General features: G+C 37.3%; 1 protein-coding gene across 4 annotated transcripts in view; it reads right to left on the bottom strand.

Annotated features, from left to right (window-relative positions):
• Positions 1-18: 18 nt before the first annotated feature.
• Positions 19-23,531, bottom strand: part of chd3 (chromodomain helicase DNA binding protein 3) — a 42,039-nt gene continuing 18,526 nt past the window's right edge. For 2 of the 4 annotated variants that reach the window (XM_046851803.1, XM_046851806.1), the window contains exons 28-40: positions 23,062-23,195; positions 22,779-22,923; positions 21,966-22,131; positions 19,706-19,854; positions 19,341-19,572; positions 18,309-18,455; positions 18,080-18,208; positions 17,002-17,110; positions 16,707-16,839; positions 15,120-15,315; positions 11,845-12,008; positions 11,628-11,751; positions 19-6,854 (exon numbers count right to left, since the gene is read on the bottom strand). In XM_046851803.1, the coding sequence (XP_046707759.1) occupies positions 6,649-6,854; positions 11,628-11,751; positions 11,845-12,008; positions 15,120-15,315; positions 16,707-16,839; positions 17,002-17,110; positions 18,080-18,208; positions 18,309-18,455; positions 19,341-19,572; positions 19,706-19,854; positions 21,966-22,131; positions 22,779-22,923; positions 23,062-23,195 (2,034 nt within the window). In that variant the 3' untranslated portion in view covers positions 19-6,648. The remainder of the gene's footprint in view (positions 6,855-11,627; positions 11,752-11,844; positions 12,009-15,119; positions 15,316-16,706; positions 16,840-17,001; positions 17,111-18,079; positions 18,209-18,308; positions 18,456-19,340; positions 19,573-19,705; positions 19,855-21,965; positions 22,132-22,778; positions 22,924-23,061; positions 23,196-23,531) is intronic. The other 2 variants (XM_046851805.1, XM_046851804.1) reach the window with 2 other exon arrangements.

Below are 23,531 nucleotides of genomic sequence, written 5' to 3'. Positions count from 1 at the left end.
AATTAACACATTTGTACGTGTTTTTCATTCGAATCTTTATTACAAACAAAAGAAAAGAAAGATGCATTATTAACATGTTCCGTTCGTCCACCTGGAGTCAAATCACAACATAGCCACTGATTTGGAACTGGTCCGGAACCACAGCTTACACAGTGACACTTATTAATAAATGAAATGTTTGGAAAAGAAACAAAAAAAAAAACAAAAAAAAACAGAAATACAGAGTGGACAAAAAGTGGTGCTTGATTTAACACTTAGACTCCCAATTTTATTCTCAAGCAATGAAATATCATTTTTTTCAGTCTTCACACAGGAGGTATGCAAGGGAGTAGAGCAAATAAATTAAAATTATTTTCAACTCGTTATCTATTTATTGACAGATTAATAGAGTTGAGGCCTAGCTAAGGATAATGTAAGAGCAAGCAGGTGCAGAATTACATACTCTGTTCAAATCTTTACAGTTGGTTTGCTGTTAAGGCGCTTATGTCATTAATACTGTGCATTTCAGCAGCCAAAGGTGTCAAGTTTGAAAGAGACGATGTAGGGATTTGAATTTTTTTGGGATAATCTTAGATATAACAAATGAATTTATTATATTATTGATTCATTTTAGGATTACATGAGTGATCCACTGTGTGCAGGTTACTGGCAAGCCCCAAAAATCTACTGTAGATCGCAAGCTAGGAAGATGTTAATTCCGAAGTTCGTTCAACCTCTTCGTTGGCTATTATAACAATATGCTGTATATAGAGAAATATCATGGACCAAACATACAAAGAATTATCTTTTTTTCCTTATTTTCATTTGGTAGAAGCTTCGCAACCGTAACATCAAGGACAACATCAACAGTAACATTAACAATAATTATAGTTGGTAGAAACAAGGATTAAAAATACAGAAAAAAAAACCCCACAATGAACTGAGCTTAAATATGCAAACAATTCAGAGACTCTGTAAAAAGAAGAAAGAGAAATGTGAAAAAACAATATGGAAAGGAGTGCTGAGACTTAAAGAAGTAGGAGTTTTTGTCTTCATAAGAGGAAGAAAGAGTACAGTGGTGTGGAGAAAAAGTGGGGAAAAAGAAAATGGAGCCAGAAGGGAATTAGACTAGAGCACTGTTGAACTTGATCTAATAACCATCATGAAGTTGACAGCTAAAAAATACTTATTGAAGTTTAATTGAATGACATGTCATGGCTTAATTCAAATGTGTCAGTCTAAATACATATCAATGCTTGTGTTCCAAAAGCTAGATGCCAAAAAAAGCCTGTCAATTCTAAGAAGAGACCACTGACCAATGCCTCTGTCTTATACTGACAATACCTCTGTCTCCATCGTGATCGTATCGAGCAGCTCGAAAAAAACTCCAAATAGCATGTGGAGTAGTTGCAAAAGCAAGAGCTGCATCTTAAAGAAGTCGATTTAGTCTCGATAACTGTGCCTGTTAATGTAAAGAACAGCACTGTTCTCAGCGTTAGCTGTACAGCTACCTGTGTTGAAATGGCAAAAAATAAAATCCTGCTGTTGCTCAGACTGTAGTATGGAACGGGAAGCACAGCTGGATGCATGGATGTTTCTTTTAACATGAAACACAAATGGGAACGCATGCTGTGGAACCAAAGGGATAATATGAAGCCTGGTAAAATGCTTTTACACACACATGCAGCTTCATCTCTGATTCAGAGGGAGGCAGGATGCTAATGAGGTTCTGTAGTTGTGTGTGTGTTTGTGTGTAAGATGTTTTGTGTGTCTCTGAGTAGTCAGTTCAAGGCAGAATTTGAGCAAGAATAGATAGACAACAAGGAGTGTATTTGTAAGTGGTTGTGTGTGTGTGTGTGTGTGTGTGTGTGTGTGTGTGTGCGTGTGGTGTACTGTTTTGTTCATATAGCCTGTTACACTGGTTTTCATCAAAGCAGCACTATTCTAATAACTATTACGTTTGCCAGTTAAAGTTATGTGGTGTGTTTTCAGATAATCTTTCCCACAATTTGTTGTTCAATTTCATTTATATATCACAACCATACTATACTTTCATCAATTTAAGTCTGCTGAGAGTAGAAGAGAAAGGCTGTGTGTGTGTGTGTGTGTGTGTGTGTGTGTGTGTGTGTGTGTGTGTGTGTGTGTGTATTTAGAGCGGGGAATAATGGCTGGCCTCAATCGTCGATGCAGATCACTTCTCCACTGCGTTGCTCCCTCCTTCCCATCATAAGCTCGGCCTCTCGCTCTTTTTTGACTGACATTGGAGGCCCATTCAGCACTAAAGAAACACACACACATGGATCACATTTAGCTTTTACAGTCAGACAAGACGATTCTAAGTCTTCCATTCCAAAGAACAATCCCCACTATTTAAATAAACCTGTCTTTGAATCACCACCCCCTCTTCATTTTTCCATTTTGAATACTTTCTTTCATCACTCGTTATTATCGTGACTTTCTTCCATCTCTTCAACTTTTTTTTTTATGCTTTTCTGTCTTTTTCCCAGGTGTTTGCCTTTTGTTGTACATTATTTGATTTCTTAAAAATGAAATAAAAATGATAAAAAAACAAAACAAAAAAAACCCACTGCTGATCACATTTCAATGTGAAGTTCCTTATGATCACATATAATGAAAACAATGTAAAAAATAAAAGGATTTGTTTATAAAAAAGATCTTTCCCTCACCAACACAGACACACACAAAATTGTGATTCTAAATTGTGAATCATGTCATACTGCAGCCTGTCAGCACTTGCCCACTAGTGTTACAGTTATGTTCTGAAAGTGGAAAAAAAACCTTTCAAATTTGGATGCAAAACTACAATGACTGAGTGTTATTGTGTGAATGAGATTCCATTCCTTTACTCACATCTGTTCTTTTCTAACATAGACTACATTTCAATCGCATGTTATAGATGCTCTATTATTAATTAGGCACGATTTAAGACACTTTTGGGATGTTTCACATTTAAGTCTGAAACCTGGACCATTGCTATGCCTGTTTGAGGGACTGGTTTTATAATCGCAGGTCTGTCAGAACATTGAAGAATTCCCTCTGCAGCTCGACTAGATTGCACAATTCCATATACTACATTTGTGCACACTGGTTTGCAAATTGCAGGCATGCTACTCTTTTTTTTTTTCTTCTTTGGTACCAACACACACAATATGTGAAGGACATCACTTTTTAAATAAATAGCATGTCATGAGAAGAAGACTTTTAGCCATGCAAGACATTTTCCATGTGAGCACTTGCACCACAAAAAAGCTCCAGGAGCAGCAGGTTATAATGTGAAAAATTGAATCAATAATGCTACCCAAGACCTTGAATTGGTACAATTTAACACGCTTTTAATGTTTTCAAAAGGTTTGCTGTGTAAATGCATTCTTGAACGTCTGACCACCAGATCGCTTGTAGAATAACTAGCTAACTGTAGAACAAAAGCAGTTATAATACACATTGAGAATAATAACTACAGGAAAATACAGTATATGGTATGTACTGCATGAATATGAGATGAGAGATCTATGAATATGAATGAGGTTTCTTGTGTTATTGTAATACTAAAAGAGCAAAAAATGGATGACATTACATTCTATAGCTGCATACTACAGTAATAATATTTTAACTTACAGTGATTTCCGGGTCAAGGCATTACCTGACCTGCTCTCAGCAAAAAAAAAAAAAATATTTCAATATTTCTTTGCACCTAATACAGGCATGCTGTTATACTTTCAGTTCAGATTAGTCAACAAGTGTTGCTTAATTTTATATAATGGCTTGGATTCTATAAAATTACGCTAATTCAAAGGTGAGGTTTCTTTAGCACTTATGGAAGGAGTCTCCAGTGTCAGCAGTAAAGCCCTATGAAAAAAGTTTTCTGGATGCTTTCTTGATAACATTACAAGCTCCATTTACTAACTAAAAAAAAAAAAAACAAGGCTAGTATAGTGATAAACGCTTATAGCTGCTAGAATCAGAGCTTACAAGGGTTTTACTCTTTTAGTGGACGTTTCACAACATTAAACATAACTATAAATGAATACAAAGTACAATGTGCTAATTTATAATAAAGTATAGTCCTTCTGGTTACTAGATTGTTTACCAATACTCTTAAAATGTACTTCAATCAGCAAGGAAGCTAGAAATAAAAGATATTTTAGACATTTGAACTGTGACCATGACCCTGTTAGGATCAAATCCAAAGTCTAATCAGTTTATCACCTGGTAACAATGTTTCCATGTAAATCCTCCAAACATTAAACGACTTGTTCATAAGATATTGTGCTCATGTGAAATTTGGAAGGATGGATGGACCTACCAGTGAAAGAGGCACTACAAAAACATTGTAAGCAATGGCATATTGCTGTAGACGAATAAAACACATAGATAATAGGCTGTCATGGAAAACAATCAGCTTTACATCAGGTCAAAATCATATGACCCCATTACTGATTCTGTCCCTATAATACAGTACACCCCATTATATTTTATTCCTCACATTGAACAAACATATTTATAAAAAAAATACATTATTGCCTTGATAATGTGGTGCTACTATATCTGCTTTGATTAAATGATGCTGCTTGTGCAAAATGCTTAAATCAGAAATGGTCATATACATTGTAGAAGAGTAGAGGAAAATAAAGAAAGAGAACTTATCACCTTGAAATCTAATTCAGACTATTTCATAAACATTCTTTTCTGACTGGCAAAAAGAAAAGGAACAAACCAGGGTCTTAAATAACAAGCAAGATTTTTCCACACGGGACAAGGAAAATAACTTATATCTCACATTCAGATCTTTTTTTTCTTCTTCTTCTTTTTTTTTTTAGTACTCGCTGTCTCTCTCACTCAGCAAATCTGATCCGAGGGAATCAAATACTTGTATTCACTGCTTCGCTGCACAGGTTTGCTCCTGCATAACCGCCTTCTCTAGTTCAGTTATCCAGAAAAATATTCAGTTGGCAGACAGCCTCTGTGACCCCTGCCTGTCTAAACAACCACTTCGCTTACACAATTAATCACTCTCCTAGCGGCAATGGGAACAAACCCACACAGAGCATCAGTGTCAAACCTTAACTTCACACCATGCACAAGTGCATGTATAAAAAAAAAACACACCCACACATACACCATTTTGTACACAAAAAAAAAAAACCACCTCAAACCTTTATTTATGAAATATGCACCTTTGTCTCTTCAACCTGTGAATGTGTGTGTATGTGCATGCACAGTGAAAGTTCTCCCATAGCAGTTCTGCACTGTATGAGGGTCCTGCTGGGGGGCTGATTCTAGCTAATCTGATCTGGCTCTGCTACTGATCAGGAATTTAAGCAACGTCCCCTTTGGACTGCTCCCAGACCTGCTTGTCCTCCAAATCAACCTCAAATTCAAAGCCATAAAATCCCATTTTAGGTCTACCAATGCAGGAATCTTAGCACGGCACAGCCATATACTGTCGAAACAAAACAGGAGTTTACTTCTCCAAGTTTCTCCATGTTTATTTCTCCAAGACCAAATGTCCTGCTTAGATTTGAGGCTACCTGTGTCTAGCCAACACAAACCACATACCAATATCCCGAATTGCCATTCACATGGTCAGTCAGAGCAAAAAATACTACCATAAAAGTTTGTTCAGCTTTGCATTGATAATATAAAAAAGTTGTTTAAGAACTGTTTAAAAAAAATGCTTCTTGGCATCGTCCTGGTTTCAGTTCTTGTTTTTTTGTTTTGTTTTTTCCCGGTTTCACAGAATCGCTGATAAGAAGATTTAAACATCAATGATTGTTTCCCAGAATTACTCAGTTCACCATCAAGGTGCAAAAAAAATAAAAAATAAATAAATAAAAAAAAAACCCAAAGCTGTCCATCTCATCCTTCAGTCTGTGATTCCCTAAAGCCTTCGATCAGGATGGGAAATGTTGAGAAAACAAAACAAACTTGCAATCTATCTCAGGAATTCCTTGTATTTGACACTATAAAATGTTTCAGTACTCCCTCTGAATGTGAGAAGGGGCTCGAGAGAGAGAGAGAGAGAAAGATAGATTAAAAGTGAGAGAGAGAGAGAGAGAGAGAGAGAGAGAGAGAGAGAGAGAGAGAGATTTCGACAGGAATTAGGGAGTAAAGATCCTGGGTACTTCGACATGTGCACTTATTTCTCTTGCCAAATGAAAGATAAATCCGCTGGGGTTTCTGTCGGAGAGAGAGATGAAAGTGAGTGTGGGGGGGTGTGACGGGTGCTTTTTTGCAGGCTTTCACTGGCTCCCACTTTTCACTGGTAACGGTTGGGTGATTTCCTCTTTTGTCATTCCTGCTCACTTCACTTTATTCAGACTATTCACCTTGCCGTCTGTTCATATTACTCTTGATGACTTTATTGTTTTGCTTTGGCAGCCAGGGAGGTCGTATGTACCTTAAATTGCTCTCATCTCTTCTCTCCTTTTTGTATGTCCTAAGCTGTTTCCTGACAGCCCCTCTTCTGCACCCCTCACCCCTTTTCACTCTCCCTCTGTACATTTTTTCAGATTTGCAATCTCCCCAGCCTGACTTTCTAAGCTTCTTCTGGCTTGATTTCTAACATTTCTTTCTTTTTATGAACATTAATTTCTCTCTCCTGTTCTTTCTCCTTTTAGAGTGTGTGTTTTTGTCCATGGCATCTATCAGTCAGGGCTTTTTGGGTCGGCCGTTGCGAGGGAGGTTCTCCACTGTGTTGCTGAGGCGGTATTTAACGATGATGCTGTGCACAGTGGATTTTGGCATGTGCAGCTCCTGTCCAATAGACCCTTCCGACCTGCCGTCCTTCCAAAGGTCCACCACACGCTGGCGCTGTAGAACGTTGTGCTCTTTGGTCTTCAGGCAGAGTGGGGCTTCTGTGGGGGCACAAAGGTGGCAGACTGTAGACACTGGCGGGGCACCGAGTGGGTTAGCAGCAGCAGCAAGATCAGAATGAGGAACAGTATCAGAAGGCATGAGGCCTTTAGAATAAAAAAGAATTGCAATTACAAGAGCCACGAGGTCTTCATATCCACGAAACCTATATTCCCAATTTTTTATTTTCACTCGTTGTGGGCAAATTTTTGTCTAGGGTATCTGTGGCAAATGTGCACAGTCATGTGATTGGCTTATTCTATTTTTTCATGACAGATTAAGTAAGAAAACAACAATAGACAAAGAAAAACAACTGACTATGTGAAACCCAAAACTCATAACCAGGGTCCATGTATGTGCACTAATAAAAAATATTAATCTTGTACATTTGAACAATTTTCAGATAAACTAACTGATGTGAAATAGGTCATGGAGTTCATATTTTTCCTTCCCATCTGTCTCAGGCTCTTTAACTCTCGCTCCATTTCTCATCCCCCCCACACTATTTCTCTCTTTTTTTACTTAGTCTGGCATGTTTTGAGGCTCTTTTCTCAGCTAAGTTTACATCGGGGTCACCAAAGTGGTCTCAATCAAGGCCTGAAACACTGAAATGGGCCCCATGCGTGTGGTATTTTTAGCCCATTCAGGGGGCAGCATGGAGCCCCATCTGCCTTTATATCCACCCTGTTTAAAAAGAAGCACATTTTCTACAGTGTTTCTTTTTCTTTTTCCCCCGGTCTCTTAAAAATATCCCTGGTCTGTGGAGAAAAAAATGTTCCCTCGGCTGAACGATTCCTGGCACGACTAGGGCAGTGGATCAGAGTAATGACATTTTCAGAAAAAGCTCCATTGCACAAAAATGGTACATCTCACAAATACACAATCAGCAACGCACGAGAACATGAGAACTCTTTACGTTTTGTGTTCAGTGGTTGGATTTAGGATTCTGAACAAACTGAAATCCAAGCATCATCCATCACATTTGTTCAATGTCTACTCTGAAAATGTTTACGGTGTTACAAACTAACTTTTGAAGCAATAAACATAATTAACTGGTGGTACTATCATTGAGACTTGGACCAGAGGAAATAGAAGAAATATTATTTAGACAAGGTTGCTCAGAGGCATGTTCAAATCTAAATGCAACTGATTCGTTAAAACAGTCAAAAGATTTTATAATAAAGGACAGATGACTGGATATTTAAAGAGTTGCCAGTTCGAGGTCTATCCTTGGCATGCCTCTTAAAATCCAAAATACACAAATGCACGTAAAAATCAGCATTGAATGTCTCTAGAACCTGGTATTGTACTTATCTGATAATGTCCAACATATAGTATATGACACAGACAAAAGGATACAAAGTTACCTATCCTAAGTAACTAAGTCCACAAGCTCATACAGTATGTAAATTGTAGAAACTTTGTCAACTTTCCAAGCTCTTGCACATTTCACTGCAAAATGGTGAATTGTTTATTCTGCCAAGCGCTAAAGATGTTGCATAAAGGACATGGTCAATGCCCAAAGTGATTGGGCACCTGAACATCTGTGATAGTAACTAACAGAGTCCTAATTCCTCTAGTGTCATTTAAAGGCTGTGGAAATACCGCTGGCTATGCATCACCTTTCTCTGGTACTGCCCAGCCACAGGAAGGAATAGCCACAGATATGGTTGCCAAACTGTTTCAGACTGACAGAAATGAACCAGCATGTGTTGCAGTGGTATGACCAAACCGGGCTAAAGACTTTTCTGATCAGTCCAATGGAAGAGAAAAAGTGACTGCCTTTACTGTGTTGTAAATGCAGAGTAGTGAAGCTACAGTAGCATTTGACAAGAGCTGTGTCACATAGCATTGTGCAGAGCTCAGGTAAACTTAGGAGCCTACAGCCTACAGCTTGAATAAAGACTTCAGTGAAGAGTGAGAACATCCCATATACAGTCAAAAACACAAATAATTTAACCTAATGAAAATGGCAAAGATTCCAACAGCAACGGCAGGTGCAGTAACACAAAGATTGAGATCCTTCCCTCTGGTATAGACACTGATAGTTTCACTAGTCCTACAGGCTGATGAAGACATAAACTTAAATCTGTGTGGTCTGTAGACAAAGACACAAGACATTGCTTTCACAATGGTTTACAAGCATATGATACTATAATGATAGGCTTTATTCCTCACATTGGATACAGTTGCTCCCAGCCAGTAAAGTAATGCCCATAAGTCCAAGCAAAAAATACAGAAATCCTACAGGACCACACTAAACAAGGGGAGACATAGCATTGAAGTGTACTAGGTAAGTGAAATTGTTAATGTAGATGAGAAGATAATTTCTGGAAACCTAGTGCATTAATTCAAACATTTTGTGTGAAACATAAATGGGACCTTTGATAGGAGTTCGGTACCTTGAGGCTCCCCTGTCTGCCATCAGTTACAAACTATTTGTTTGTTTATTGAATGGTTCGATGAGTTTGCACAGTTTGCCCCAAATGTACAGTCAAATCACGTAGATAACACTACTACTGCAGGTAGAGAAATGCTGTAAATCATCACCTTGTATCAATGAATCTGAATAGGACTGATTGAACTATGCATTTCCTCCCAGTTGTTCCTCTTATTTGTTAACATAAAGGAGCAACAAGTCATCATAGAGAGCAACAGTGCATATTCTTTTACACATAGTAGGCAGACTGTCCCAAAAACTAGTAGTTTAGATCGACAAATGGCCTGATTTCAGATTTGGGTAACATCCACAAATCATCATATCTCCTACAAAGACGAATATGCCCAGGTCAGCCCTGAAAGTGATGTTTTTGATGAGTTTGCTTTTTCTATGCATTTTGAGCACCATAAAAGGGGCTTAATCTTCTAAAAACAGGTTAGGCCTTTGGATAGAGGGTACAATATCAGCACCTTGAGAAATGTGTCATCCTCAATAAAAAAAGCAGTGTCAACACTTGAGTCATTTTCCTCCCCTTGTAGAAAAGACATGGTATCAGCACCTGCTCAATGATACATAGTCTCCACTTGCCTTAAAAGTCCATAATGAAAGGAAGTAAAACAGAAGGTTATGTGTGTAATCATTGTTCTACAACTGAGTGTAGAACTGCCAAGCCACCTGGGTGACTAGGGTTGACAGGAATATCCAGAGGAAAGTGTGAAATAGAAGAGGACTTTTGAGGTCAGGGTTACAACTTTATTATTTGTTCTCATCAAGCAACAAGTTCACAGGTGTGCTTCAAAAAAGAAACCATCTCGGAAGTTCTACATTAAGTCATAGAAACATATTAAGCTTTCATTACCAAGGTTCACATAATAAAAAAATCTTTTTCACGTTATACTATTCAAATATATATATATTATATATCTTATATTTTTTATATTGTTTCTTGCTATTGCTTCAATGCAAATGAACCAGCGTGGTGTAATTTATTGTGTAGTGATGGGTATGTTCAAGTAAGCCAAATATGCTTAGATGTTGCCTAGTTAGGCTGTATTTAATATATCATGCTAACTACAGAGTTGAGCATCTGTGCTAAATTTGCCCCGGTATGGTTTACAGGAACTTACCCACAAAGTGATAATTTATGAAGCATAAGTAAAATGCCAAATTGGCTAAATATTTGACAGAATTACCCACCACGTTGATTTTTTTCCACAATTTGGAGGTTTGGGATGCGTTTATTTAAAACCCTGGTTATTGCAAACTATAGTATTTTCTACACTACAAGACATGAGGTCTACATTAGGAGACACTGCTTTAAAAAATTGCAAATATGCAAGTTCTACTGTTATTAGTCCATTTGTAACTAGTAAAAAACTGATCTGGAAGAAGTTATATCAATAATGACAAAAGCAGCATTTGTTCTTGTATAGAAAAATAAATAAATAAAATAAAAGAAATAAAATATGGAACAGAAAGTGAAATGCAGATGGAGAGATGTGGTGAGGAACACAAGAATTCTTTCAACACTGGTGAAACCAAAATGGGGACAATGGGGATTGTTTTGTAATCATATAAAAAAAAAATCACGAATCACTTGCCAGACACTTTGGCAGTGTTAAAACAGATATTTTAAGGTTATAAGCCATTCATGCACACACTATTGCTTTGTGCTCCTGCATCCTAGACTTTATTTGTTTTATGAAAATATTATTTGCATTCTAAACCGATGATAAACTCATTGTCAAGGTAAGTGACAACATACCGTTGAAGTATAAATAATACTTTTTGCAACATGCTTCCAGAATACATAAAACTAATCCATGAGTGTGTGTGCTCCTGTGTATATTCAATGTTTTTCTCCAATCAAATCTTTATAGACACCACAAACACAACACAATTCTAAGTGCATGAGTGCAGCAAAATACCAGTTCACTAACATTTCCTTAAAGTAGTAAAATTATCCTTTAAATTTATTGAAATTAAACAAACTGTTTACTGTAACAATAAAACATCGCTTACTGAACAATCAGGGACTTTACTGATACGATAGAAAATATTGTGGACTTTTTTAAACTTCTACATTTAAGTGTGTAGAACATCATTTGAAACAAAAAGATCATATGAAAAAACTAAAACAGCTTTTCCAAAGATATCATTATTATTTAAAGTGGTTCTTTTTGTCACTCTTTCTTCCAGACTTACAGAAGGCCAGGCTTGAAGAACAAACTCCAGCTTTGACCAACTATATAAGGCCTATGATTAAAACCTTTGGTCAATCTTTTAACATGGATTTTAGAGGAGAATTTTGTATGAATGGAACAGCAGTGCTCACCTGATATGAATGAGCCTGGAGGCATCTGGCTGTAGTTGGCCACAGCCAGAGCCATGGCCGGTGGAGCTGGGGTGAAAGGGGGGCCGTAGTTCTGTGGAGTTGCATATGGTCCAGGTGGGATTGGCTGGACAGAAGGAAGACCATATTTAAACAGTTTCCTTTATAAAATTATGTTTGAAGTTAGGTGTGTTCATGGTGCAATTGTTTGAGCATTTACCGGTGGGGTGTGTGTCTCATTGCCTTTGTTGGCCAATCTGCTGAGAATACTCCTCTCGGACATCTGCAGGCGTGCTGCAATTGGTGGGACTCTAGACAGTGTTGCCGGAAGCCGTGTTACATCAGCTTTCATATCGCTAAGAAGCTCCTCCAGTTGGTTCAGAACTGCAATCAAACATTGCAGTTGTCCAACATGTTATTCAGAAAATTGCGGAAAGGTGTGTCTATGTGTATAGAGCTTTTAATAACTGACTCTGTTCCTCTGTTACTGAGGACCCAAACAGGACCACTTGTGTTGAAAGGTTCAGTAGAAGCATCATGTAGTTTGTAATTACAGCAGCAATTACTAGGTACAAATCTATAGTGTTCAAACCATCCACAAAAAAGTGAGCATACATTTTTAAATCTTTGGCATATTAACATGAAAATACCCACATTATAAAAGGGAGTTACTGAAAAGTTGGGAATCCAAAATATTCAATGCATAGTTTTATTTAAAATGTTAGGCTAAACAGAAAGTCTATTATTTGATTCACTTTAAAACTCTGTATGTTTTTTATAATTACATTGAACACCCTCCTGCAGTGATCAAGAATTCTGACAGCAGAAGGAAGCTTATTAGTAATGAAGATTTGAGCTTGTGATTAAACAGTGATACTCAACCCATGCTGTCTTTTTTAGAAAGCACACTGTCAATACACATCAGTTGTTTTCTAAAAAAAAAAAAAAAAAAAAACCTTTAACTGCTATATCACTACTAAGCAGGCTATGTTAGGCATGTTTATCCAGAACAAGTCTCTTACTTATAACTCTCATCTCATTTATATAACTGAGAAGTTGAGGGGTTAAGGGCCTTATAAAAGGGCCCAGGAGTGGTAGCTTGGTGGTGCTGGGATTTGAACTTCATTTGATCAGAAGGTCACCTTAATGTCTGAGCTACAACTTCTCTAACAGGAAAAGGTGGACAAGGCATCCCAACATTACCTACTTGTCTCTAATTAAGCTTACTTAAAGAATTTACATGTAGAAAAACCTTTAATGGCCACATGTTTATGTAGAAAGCACAATTTACTTTCGCTTGTGTGTCTTTGACGAAAGTGCTGGCTTATTATTGAATCTTTATATGAGAATAGGATCAGCCTTGAGTTTGGGACCCTTTGAGATCCCAGATAAACAGTGTGGATACATATTTTGAGTCCATATATATATATATATATATATATATATATATATATATATATATATATATATATAGTACAGACCAAAAGTTTGGACACACCTTCTCATTCAAAGAGTTTTCTTTATTTCCATGACTATGAAAATTGTAGAGTCACACTGAAGGCATCAAGGGCTATTTGACCAAGAAGGAGAGTGATGGGGTGCTGCGCCAGATGACCTGGCCTCCACAGTCACCGGACCTGAACCCAATCGAGATGGTTTAGGGGTGAGCTGGACCGCAGAGTGAAGGCAAAAGGGCCAACAAGTGCCAAGCATCTCTCGGGGAACTCCTTCAAGACTGTTGGAAGACCATTTCAGGTGACTACCTCTTGAAGCTCATCAAGAGAATGCCAAGAGTGTGCAAAGCAGTAATCAAAGCAAAAGGTGGCTACTTTGAAGAACCTACAATATGACATTTTTCAGTTGTTTCACACTTTTTTGTTATGTATATAATTCCACATGTGTTAATTCATAGTTTTGATGCCTTCAGTGTGAATCTACAATTTTCATAGTGATGAAAATAAAGAAAACTCTTTGAATGAAAAGGTGTGTCCAAACTTTTGGTCTGTACTTATATATATATATATATATATATATTTATATATATACACACTGTAGAAGTCAGAATGTAAAATCATTAATATATTGTCACAGATTGGCAGTTAGCAAAAATAATCTAACCTGATATAATATTAAAAATATTTCTAAATATTGTGGAAGGATCAAAAACCTTTTTTTACTTATGTTAACTAACTGGATATTTTAAAACTATACTTAGGCAGAAACATTTGAAGGACTGTCTCTGAAAACACATCACATATTATTAACCTCAGCATTAGAAAAGTTGATGGTTCATACATGGAAGACATGGAACATCTGATTTTTCATTTCAGCAAGTTAGAACATTCTTGAATATTTCATTTTTGACTTCAGAAACCACCATGAAAAAACATTACAATATTGTGCAAATAAGGAAAATAGGAACAAAAAACATACAAAATGCACAATCGATACAAAACCTAAAACATACACTACTACACTATAAAAAAAAAATAATGTTGCCTAAAAAATGTAACAAATTCTTACTTTGTGTTTTATTACATACACAAATTAACTGTTGCTGTACAACACCTAGTTACCTAGTTCCTTTTGTATTTTTTATATTTTCACTGATCAGAGGGCTCATTGTATTTGTTATTAAACAGGAAATGCAGTCAAACTTCAAGTCTAGACCTGCTGTTCCATTTCACAGCATGTCATGTGGAAATATCTCTATTGTTTCCGTTTGCTTCTCGAATAAAAAAAATGCATTAGATTTATCAATGTAAAGGCTGTGGCCAGTTTTAAGGGGTGTGCAGGTGTGTATTGTAGAAACCCGATTTAAATGCAATGAGCTTCCAATCATTTATATAATGTGTGTGCAAGAAGCTGTTTCTGTTTTACCCTATTATTCAATGTCATATAAAAATGTTTCTTCCAAGAAATGGAATAGGGTTTCATCTGGTTTTGTGAGTTATTTTTGGTAATATGAACCTCCTAAAATGGCCTTGGCCACCTTCTGGCCACTTCATTTATATAGCTCTGGAATTGCAACTTCTCATTATTTGAAAGGTTTACAGTGGGTTTAACTTCATCCCCATTGCTCAGATTCCGCATGATAGCTGAAAATTCTTACATACTGATTATCAAATCAGATAAGCATTTCTACAGCTTTTTCCAGCAAAAAGCGGCGGGAGTAAAAGTGATGGGCCAAACGAAACAAGAGCCATAATTGACTTGTTTGTCTTTGTCGATTAAGATAGCAAACAGAGCTGGTTCTCAGAATATTTTTAGCCTGAAAATGCCTTTTGTGGATGTGTGTGTTCTCATGTCTTAGGGATGTTGTGAAATATGGCTTTCTTCCAGAAGCAGTGTTTTTGTGGATGTTGTCCAAGCGTAGCCACTTATAAACACACACACAAAAGATCTGTGCTAAATTGCTGACTGAGTTTTAAGTATATGTTTACAAATCACATCTGTGTTGTACAGATGTTAGACACACATGCAAAATCTTCTCACCCTTGTGTAGGACGGCATTGGCAGGTTTGTTTCCTGCGAGCGACTCTTTGCTGAGGTGTTGGTGTGATTCTGCCAGACACTCCACCTCAGCGAAGCGTGCATTCAGAGCCATGGCCGGGTGAGTAGGGTCCTGCGTCATGTTAAGGTACGCTGCCCGACGCAGCTGTTCCTCGATCACCAGCGCCTGCTCTAACAGCTGAGAGAACAAAAAAAGAAAAAGAGGAGAAAGCACACAGAGAGACAGAGTTCGGTAAATCAACAAAGCATTCATTTCAAAAAAGCAGAATTAGTGTGGGGGGAAACCAAGAGGTAAATGGGTAATAATTCTAGTAACAATAAAAACAGAAACACAAGGCAGAGACATGGCAGTCGAGCAAAATAAAGACAAAAAGATTCATTTATACACATGGAGTTAAGAGGGAGAAAAGTGGGATTGAAGCCAGGAAATATAGGTGGACTTCCTGGAGGAGTAGAATTGAAATGGAACAAATTCTCTTCAAGTGAGATTTATAAGGAAACTTAAGCAGATACATTAGGTACATCATGCAATAGCTGCAAGGATATCACTTGCCTTGGCATTTTAAATTATACAAGCAAGGAAGAGACAGAGAGAAAGGCCACGAGGAAAGAAAGAATGAGGATGTAGATAACGGGATATGAAACATGTAATGGAGCAAAACACGAGAAAAAAAGAGAGGTTGTGTTGCACAACAGTTTGTGTCAGCATGTTGCGTGTGCCTGTCATCACACTTTCCAATAATGAATTAATGAAATCCTGAAATAAACCAAACACGTTTAAAGAATAACTACTGTTAGAGTAAATGCGGTTTAGAGTTTTAGGGTCATTGTCATCTTAAAAAGAATAGTCACAATAAATAAATACAACGTTATTTAGGCTGATCACCCTTATAATATGAATAAATATTTCCCATATTAATGGCAATGGATGAAAACACCGGCATGAGAGAGAATAAAGAGTTTCTTGAGCATGAAAATAATGTAAAACTTTTTCTGAGCCATTTCTGTGCCATGACAGAATAAGAGAAATAACATCTTCTTTTGTTTTGTCTATTTTATTTATTTTAAGATTTAAAAAATCACTTTGACTATAATTCTGTCTGAATGTGAATAAAAGGTTTTTGAGTCACTATCTTTCGAATCACATATTTGCATACTATTCTAGAAAACTATAATCCAGTTGTCCTATTATAGTTGGTGCTTAAATAAAAATCTTTTTTAATTTGGTCACCAGAATTCATCCCAGCATTTTTTTCAAAGATTCTGGGTCAAGTGTTTCATCGAACACCTCACATTACAGGCAATATATTTTGAGATAATGCTATTCTATACAATTTCAAAGATTTGTATCTATGCCAATCTGATGCTGGTCATGCATGAGCCTTATTACAACACTTTATGTTGTCTTTCAGTAGAATTTGTCACCCTTTTTTATGTTTGTGGTTTTGGAGAGTCATGATGACACATCAAAGATTTTACCAAAATAACTTGCTTAACACAGCATTCAGCATATTGTAATGACATAATGTTGACTGACAAATTCTGATGAACACTAGCACTTATGTTCACCTTAAACCTCCTGGCTAAGAACTTGTTCTTCATCTCCAGGAAGTTGCCCTTGTTGGCTTGGGACTTGAATGGCTCATTGACGATGGCAAACTGGGGGTCGTTCTGAATGTCCTGCCATCTGGCATAACCATGACTTTTATGGGTTAAGGGTTTAACATGTGACGTCTTCATGACTACATCGTTTAGCCTGACGTTGAAAACAACATTTAACTAAATGTAGACTAATTTATATAGTGAAAGCACTGATTTTCTTGCATTAATGACTTCAGGATAAATTGATTATGTGTAAGGATACAGTACGATGCCAGCCAGAAGCCAGAAGTCGTGCCGCCGATGCCAGATCTCATTCATCTTTCCAGATGAGATTGCTGCTCGCTCCTCGTTCTGCCACAGTGTGTGCAATTCTACAAAGAGGCAAATAGACAAACAATGAAAAAAATATATATGAGTGTGCCAGCGGTGAGCGAGTGGAGGGCGGAGCCGGACGGAACGAGCGGTAAGAAACACCTGCAGCTGATGAGACTAATCAGTGCGCTCTGTTTCAGTCCGGCGACGCCAATAAAGAGGAGCGAGACACCATCCTCTGGGAGAGAGCCACCAAGCAGAGAATAGCGGAAGGGTCGCCAAACGGAGAAAGACGTGCCGGCCGGGCGGCTCTACAAAGTGAAAGCGTGCCGATCCGCGGGTGAGACGGGTCGTCAAGATGAAAAGGCGTCCCAAACCGCGAGTGCAAGGGTGAGCCCCGGCGTGAGTACTGGAAAGGAAAGCGCCGGCGTGAAATCGAAAGAAATTAAAGAAAACTCTGCTTAGTGAACTTTTGCCTGTCTCTCTTTCTTCCAGCGTTGAACCAGTAGAAAGTTACAATGAGATACTGTAAAAATGATTCCAAAGTGAAGCACAGCTGCATATTACTGCTGATTTCTTTTCAGTGAAGCCACTGATAAACATTCCCTCCTTACAAATCTGCCTATGCTTATTTTGTCAGGATATACACAGCTCTGCTCCAAGCTGTATTGACAATAAATCAGTGTCAAATATTTTGCCAGCACTGGGGCACTGTGTATAAAAAGCTCACACTGGGCTCAGGTTCTCAAAATCATCTTTGTGTTAATCCTAACCAGCAGAGAATGGAGTCTTAACAGTGTGCCTGCATAGACCGTTTGGGTAAAAGTCACAGCAGAGCTTCACGTCTATAAAAATATTTACAAAAGACACAAATGTCTTATCTGTACAAGTCCTACTTGTGTATACAACCGTTGGTCCAAGCAGTCAAACCTGCCACACTTTTGTGTTAACAAGATTTGCACTGCTGTAGTAGATTTAAAACTAGGAGCAATGGATAATAAATGTGTGCAGTAAGCTCTCGCTTCTACCTGTAAATCCTCCATCTGCAATGTTGAACATGAACCGTGGACGCTCGGCTGGTCTGCCGTTCCCCTTGGCCGTCTCCTCCTTTTGCCCTTTGACCTCTTTCCCAGCATCCTTTTCAATCTTGCCCTCATCTAAAGATAGAAAAATAAACAGAATGCGGTATCAATGACTGGTTTATAATAAGGGAGGATAAAAATGGTTATGATAAGAGCCAGAACTCTTAGTAATCACCGTTCTTCACATCCTGCACTTGGCCTTCTGTTTTCTCCTTCTTTTCCGCTGTTTCTGTAGCAACAGGAATGTGCTCGCTCTTTTCTTTCTCTTCCGTTACTTTTTCACCTGTTCCTCCTTTTTCACTCTTCTCCCCTTTCTCTGCTGCTGGGATAACAATTAAAATGACATCTAACTGTAGCCGACAGGTTTAACATCCAATCAGATTACATAAAGGAATATTCTGTTAAATATTTACTATAGATCATTTTAACATGTTTACCTGTATTAAAAACAGTTTTAAAAAAAGCGGTTTACTACTAATGAAAATACTCAAGCAGTTTTTGAGATTCAATTAACGTTAAGATTTTTGGAAGAAAATTCTCACAAATTATCAAACATACTTTAAAGCCGTATACAGAGACGGGAAGTCAGCTACAATTATGACGTAATTGGACTTGTTTACGTTTAATTTACTTGAGTATATTTTACATTTTATATTCAATACATTGAAACCGCTTCATTCCTAAGGTTATCAACAAAGCGCTTATGTACTGTGAGAAGATGCAAATGCTGTTAAACAGCTTTTAAATTAAAAAGATAATACAAAATGAACTCAAAAACTGTTACAGTTCTTTCAGTTCATGAACAGATCAAAACAGTGTGTGCATAGAATTTTGCTTTGTTTTTATGGATAAGGGTCCTTTTAAAACTATTTCTGTGCGAGTGTGTTGTCGTCATTGAGCGCACCTGTGTTCTGAGACTCTGTAGGCTGCAGTGGTTGCTCGAAACGGCTGGCTGAGATCTGACACACACTGGGTAAAGCTAACTTTAGCTGATGTGATGATAAGAATGAGTCAATTTGTTCAGTTTGTATTGTGATTTCTAGCTGTTGGCAAAGTGTTTTGTGATGTCAAACTCAGTGTGGGATTTAAGACCAATGTATTTTTATTTTGAGACACTGCTTGTCTCAAATATGTGTTGGAAAAAACTAATTTGTTTACTTTTATTTACAAATTTTAGTGTGGTTTTAATGCACATTAAAAACTCTACCTTGCTTTTCCTCTTTGATTGCATGAAGCTCTGATAAGGATTCTTCCTTCACTTTTTCACAGCCAGTGTCCTTATCAGGGCTCTCCTCTCCACCCTTCTCTTTCCCACAGTTTGACTGTGAGGGTGGAATGGTGTCAGAAACTTCTTTTGACTTGGAGTCTCCAGCACTTGCTCCTGTAAACCCTTCAGATAGCTCAGGCTTTTCACTGAGTGCGGTATCTTTTTCAGTCTCCTTTAAAGACAGAAAGAGAAAAATTTTTCAGTCTGCCAAATTCCGCTAAATTCACATAAATGCACAGACACACAAAACCACAAGTGCAACCAGCCCTTCACTCCTATACTTACTCACACTCCTACACACTTACCTCTTTGGATTCTGCACTGTCTGTGTTCTCTCCTTCTTTCCCCTCTCTCCCCTTCTCCTTCTCTTTCTCTGCATCATTCAGGCCCTCTCCCTCTTCTCGCTCTCCCTCCTTTCCAATCTTTTCTGGTTTCTCAGGTGGAGAGGGTGTGGCTAGAAAGTCACAAACCAGCATCTTGTCATAAGTCTTGTCAAGTGTCTACTTTTGTGTGCATTCTCATTGTGTTTATGTTTGTGCATATGCGCATTTAATGGCAAAGTATATAATTCCCTGCTCACAAAAGATCATCTGGTAATCATGTTCAGCATAATGGCCTTTCTAATAATAAGAAAAGTGCACAGGCCATACAGCTGTCCAAACTGTAAAAGCGAAATATTAAAGGATTTCTGTAATTCGCTGCAATGTAATCATACGTCATCAGTAAGAACAGTCTGGACAAATCAACTCACTAATTAATAGCATTAAGAGTTCAGGGCTTTTTCCGATTTGCTCACTATAGTCACACGCTACCCTCTGGTGGACTAAAACGATCGCATCCTATTTAGGTTTGTACATAACAGCATATTGTTGATGAATTCACATTTCCATGTGAATCTGTAGATACTTTGTGTGTGATGGTATCAGAGATGGCAAAAGTAAACACATCCTTCATCTGAGTAGAAGTACAGATACTCATGTTTTAAAAGACTCTAGTAAAAGGTGAAGTACTGACAAAATGTTGAAATTCTAAAGTTAAAGTGAAGAAGTTTGGGCTATGACGTGCTTAAGTAAAAAGTAGCCATTACTACTACCTGTTTTAGTGTCACACTGGTGACTGGACCTCACTAATTATTGCTGTCAATAGATTCAAATCACAATTAATCGCATGATTGTCATATGTTTACTCAGGATTAATATCAACTTAATCATACCTTTTTATCTCTTCTAAATGTACCTTTAATTAATATTTTCCAATTTTGTAATTCTCTAATCAACATGGGCACGGACAAATATTGATGCTTTATGCAAATGTATGTTTATTATTAGTGAAACCAAACTCAACATAGAGCATGAAGACAAAATATTCTTAATATTCTAATATATGTTAAAGTAATTATGGTGTTTTAAATTATGTAAATCATTAGGACACCAAACGGAACTTCTGCTATGTTTCCACGGATGGTTGATGAGGGGATACTGGAAAAATGCACCTCTTCAATTGGTTTCTATTCATATATTTATTATGTCTGTGATGCAAATATTTACTGAGATTCAGGCTGTTTTATTTTTGTGTCTGTGAAGAGAGATGACAGAGACAGAGACGGCAGAGAGTGTCCCCTGTCTGTTTCCTTTATTTTACAAAATCACAGTGTTTGGTTGTTATTATGAGTGATACAAATAAAAGTAGACCCTTTACAGTTTCGATTGATGTATTTTAAGTTCATTTTTAGCGTTAAACCGGTGTGTTTGTCGACCTCCAGAGGGTTCGTTGTGTGCATTATGGCGAATTTTAGTGCTGATTTAAAACTTGGCGCATCAGTAAAACAAATGTTAACTGAATAAACATTTTCGGAGGAGCGTTGAAGGTTTTAATTTAGATATTTATTTATTAATATATTTTTTTACAGAAATGCGTTAATTGCATATTAATAAAATTAGTGATGATAAAAAGAATTTGCCTTAACACCTTATTAACATGTTAATTTTGACAGCACAAATTTTAATAGAAAAATTATTTCCACTTTTTGTTACCTAATGAATGTATCCAGGCTGAACACCCACCATATAGAAGCAGAGAAAAGATGATGATGATGATCAGGAATGTCTCTGTTCTCAGTCATGTTTACATCGCTGACTCCCTCGGTCTCATCCACGTCAGCTATACTTTTTGCTGCCTTCTGCTTTGCTCATTGTGAGTTTCATAAACTAGCCTACATCTGTGGTGTGTGATAACGAGGAAATGATACACCAGTGGTAGATTGCAAAAGCCACGCAATGACAAGTAATGGGTTAATGGACTGAAAACGGTGCGCAGTGATAAGTAAAAATATTGATATGTCATGAAATAGATTAAAGCTAAAGTAACGAGCCTGATTTAAAAATGTAAGAAGTAGAAAGTACAGATATTTGTGTAAAAATGTAATAAGTGGGAGTGAAAAGTAAAAAGGATGGTATGCTGTATGGATGTGCATGTATTATCTGTAAACACTACACAGGAAAATATTTGTGAGTGTGTGTGTGTGTGTGTGTGTGTGTGTGTGTGTGTGTGTGTGTGTGCGTGTACCTGGCTTTGAGGTGCAGGGTGTGTTGTTGCAGCTTTGATCTGGAGTGGGTGTAGCTGTTTTGATGGCAGGTGAGGAAGCTCTTGAGGATTTCTTGGAGTCCCCTGTGATTTCAGGCTTCAGTTCAGGCATACTCCATTTTCCATTAATGTGTTCAAATTCCTGAACCTGCACACACCAGCACAGGAAGCACCCCTGCCTTTAACATTTCTGGAAATTTCATTATTTGGCTAGACATCTCAACTTTTTCCCTTCTTTGTTTTCCACATATTTTATTTTTAATGATTATTATTATTTCAAAGAAGTATGAAAGCAAAGAAAAAAAAACAGCTGTTTAACTAAAAGAGATAAATACTGTTAACCCGAACAATAACTACTGCTGTCTATGCAATGCACAGCAATGACTAAAATAATAATAAGTGTTTTGCTTAACATTGAAACAATGGTTATTTATCATAATTACTTAAAATCTTAGCATTTTAATCAATAGAGAATAAGATTTCCTTTGTACTGTACATTCAGAATGTACATTCTGTACAAGTCAGATCCTTAATAACATCACTAGAGTAATTTTTTTTAACTCAATCCATCAATTAATCCATGCATCCAAACAAGCAATATGATTAACTGTGCAGTGCTACAAAAAAAGTAATATATATGATCTATGAAGCATCTAAAGTCTGAAATCTTGCAAACTTCTAAAACTGAAAGTCTGAAACCTTGCACTGCAATTCCATAAAAAAAATTAGCCAAACATTACTTTCCTTAATGGATCTATATGTCATTCTTTCAAATAAAACACTGAATTCTCAGACCTTTTTTTTCACCAGGCTCATGACTCCAATGCGAGTCAGCACAGGTTGCCTGCACAGACCTTCTCTCGGCACGCCATCAGCAAATGTCTCTGAACCATCAGCTACCGGCTCACACAAGTGCCTCATGAAGAGAGAAACATATGCCCTGCAGAGATAGAGAGAGAGAGAGAGAGAGAGAGAGAGAGAGAGAGAGTGAAATTACTCAGAGCAATTACTCACATGTAATTATTCAACTTCATTGTGTTTTTATTCACAGTATCTTCGAGTCATCAATGTTTCTTACTTGAACTCTTTCTCGCTTTTGCCACGCAGGTCACGGACCAGCCACTGGCAGGAGAAAGCATCCTGAGAAGGCATACCCCATCTCATCACCGCATTTAGGAAGGCTTTTCTCTGTCGCGTGTTAAAGCCCAATACCTGTAACACATACACAAACACACACACTTACTGCTAAACAAGTTTTATATTTATTAACCTAAACATGAGGTAAATTTAATTCAATTAAAATCTCGCTAAAGGATAAGGATGTATAAAATTAAAGATCATTGGAATACTTTCAGAAACTGGAGTCACAGGTGCATTATGAAAGTTCTCAGACAAAATCTTTTAAGTGGAATTTATCCTGGGAGGAAATTATGAATTATAAAAAGTATGAATTATAACAGATGCAACACAGTAAATTGAAAAAAACCACATGGCATTTCCATAGTGTAAGCTGACTAACCATCAAAGCACAATTATACCAGTTTTGGT

The sequence above is a fragment of the Silurus meridionalis genome, chromosome 6, assembly GCF_014805685.1.
Source record: "Silurus meridionalis isolate SWU-2019-XX chromosome 6, ASM1480568v1, whole genome shotgun sequence".
Lineage (NCBI taxonomy): Eukaryota > Metazoa > Chordata > Actinopteri > Siluriformes > Siluridae > Silurus > Silurus meridionalis.
The sequence above is the reverse complement of the archived record's forward strand: the minus strand, read 5'-3'. Positions and strand labels throughout refer to the sequence as shown.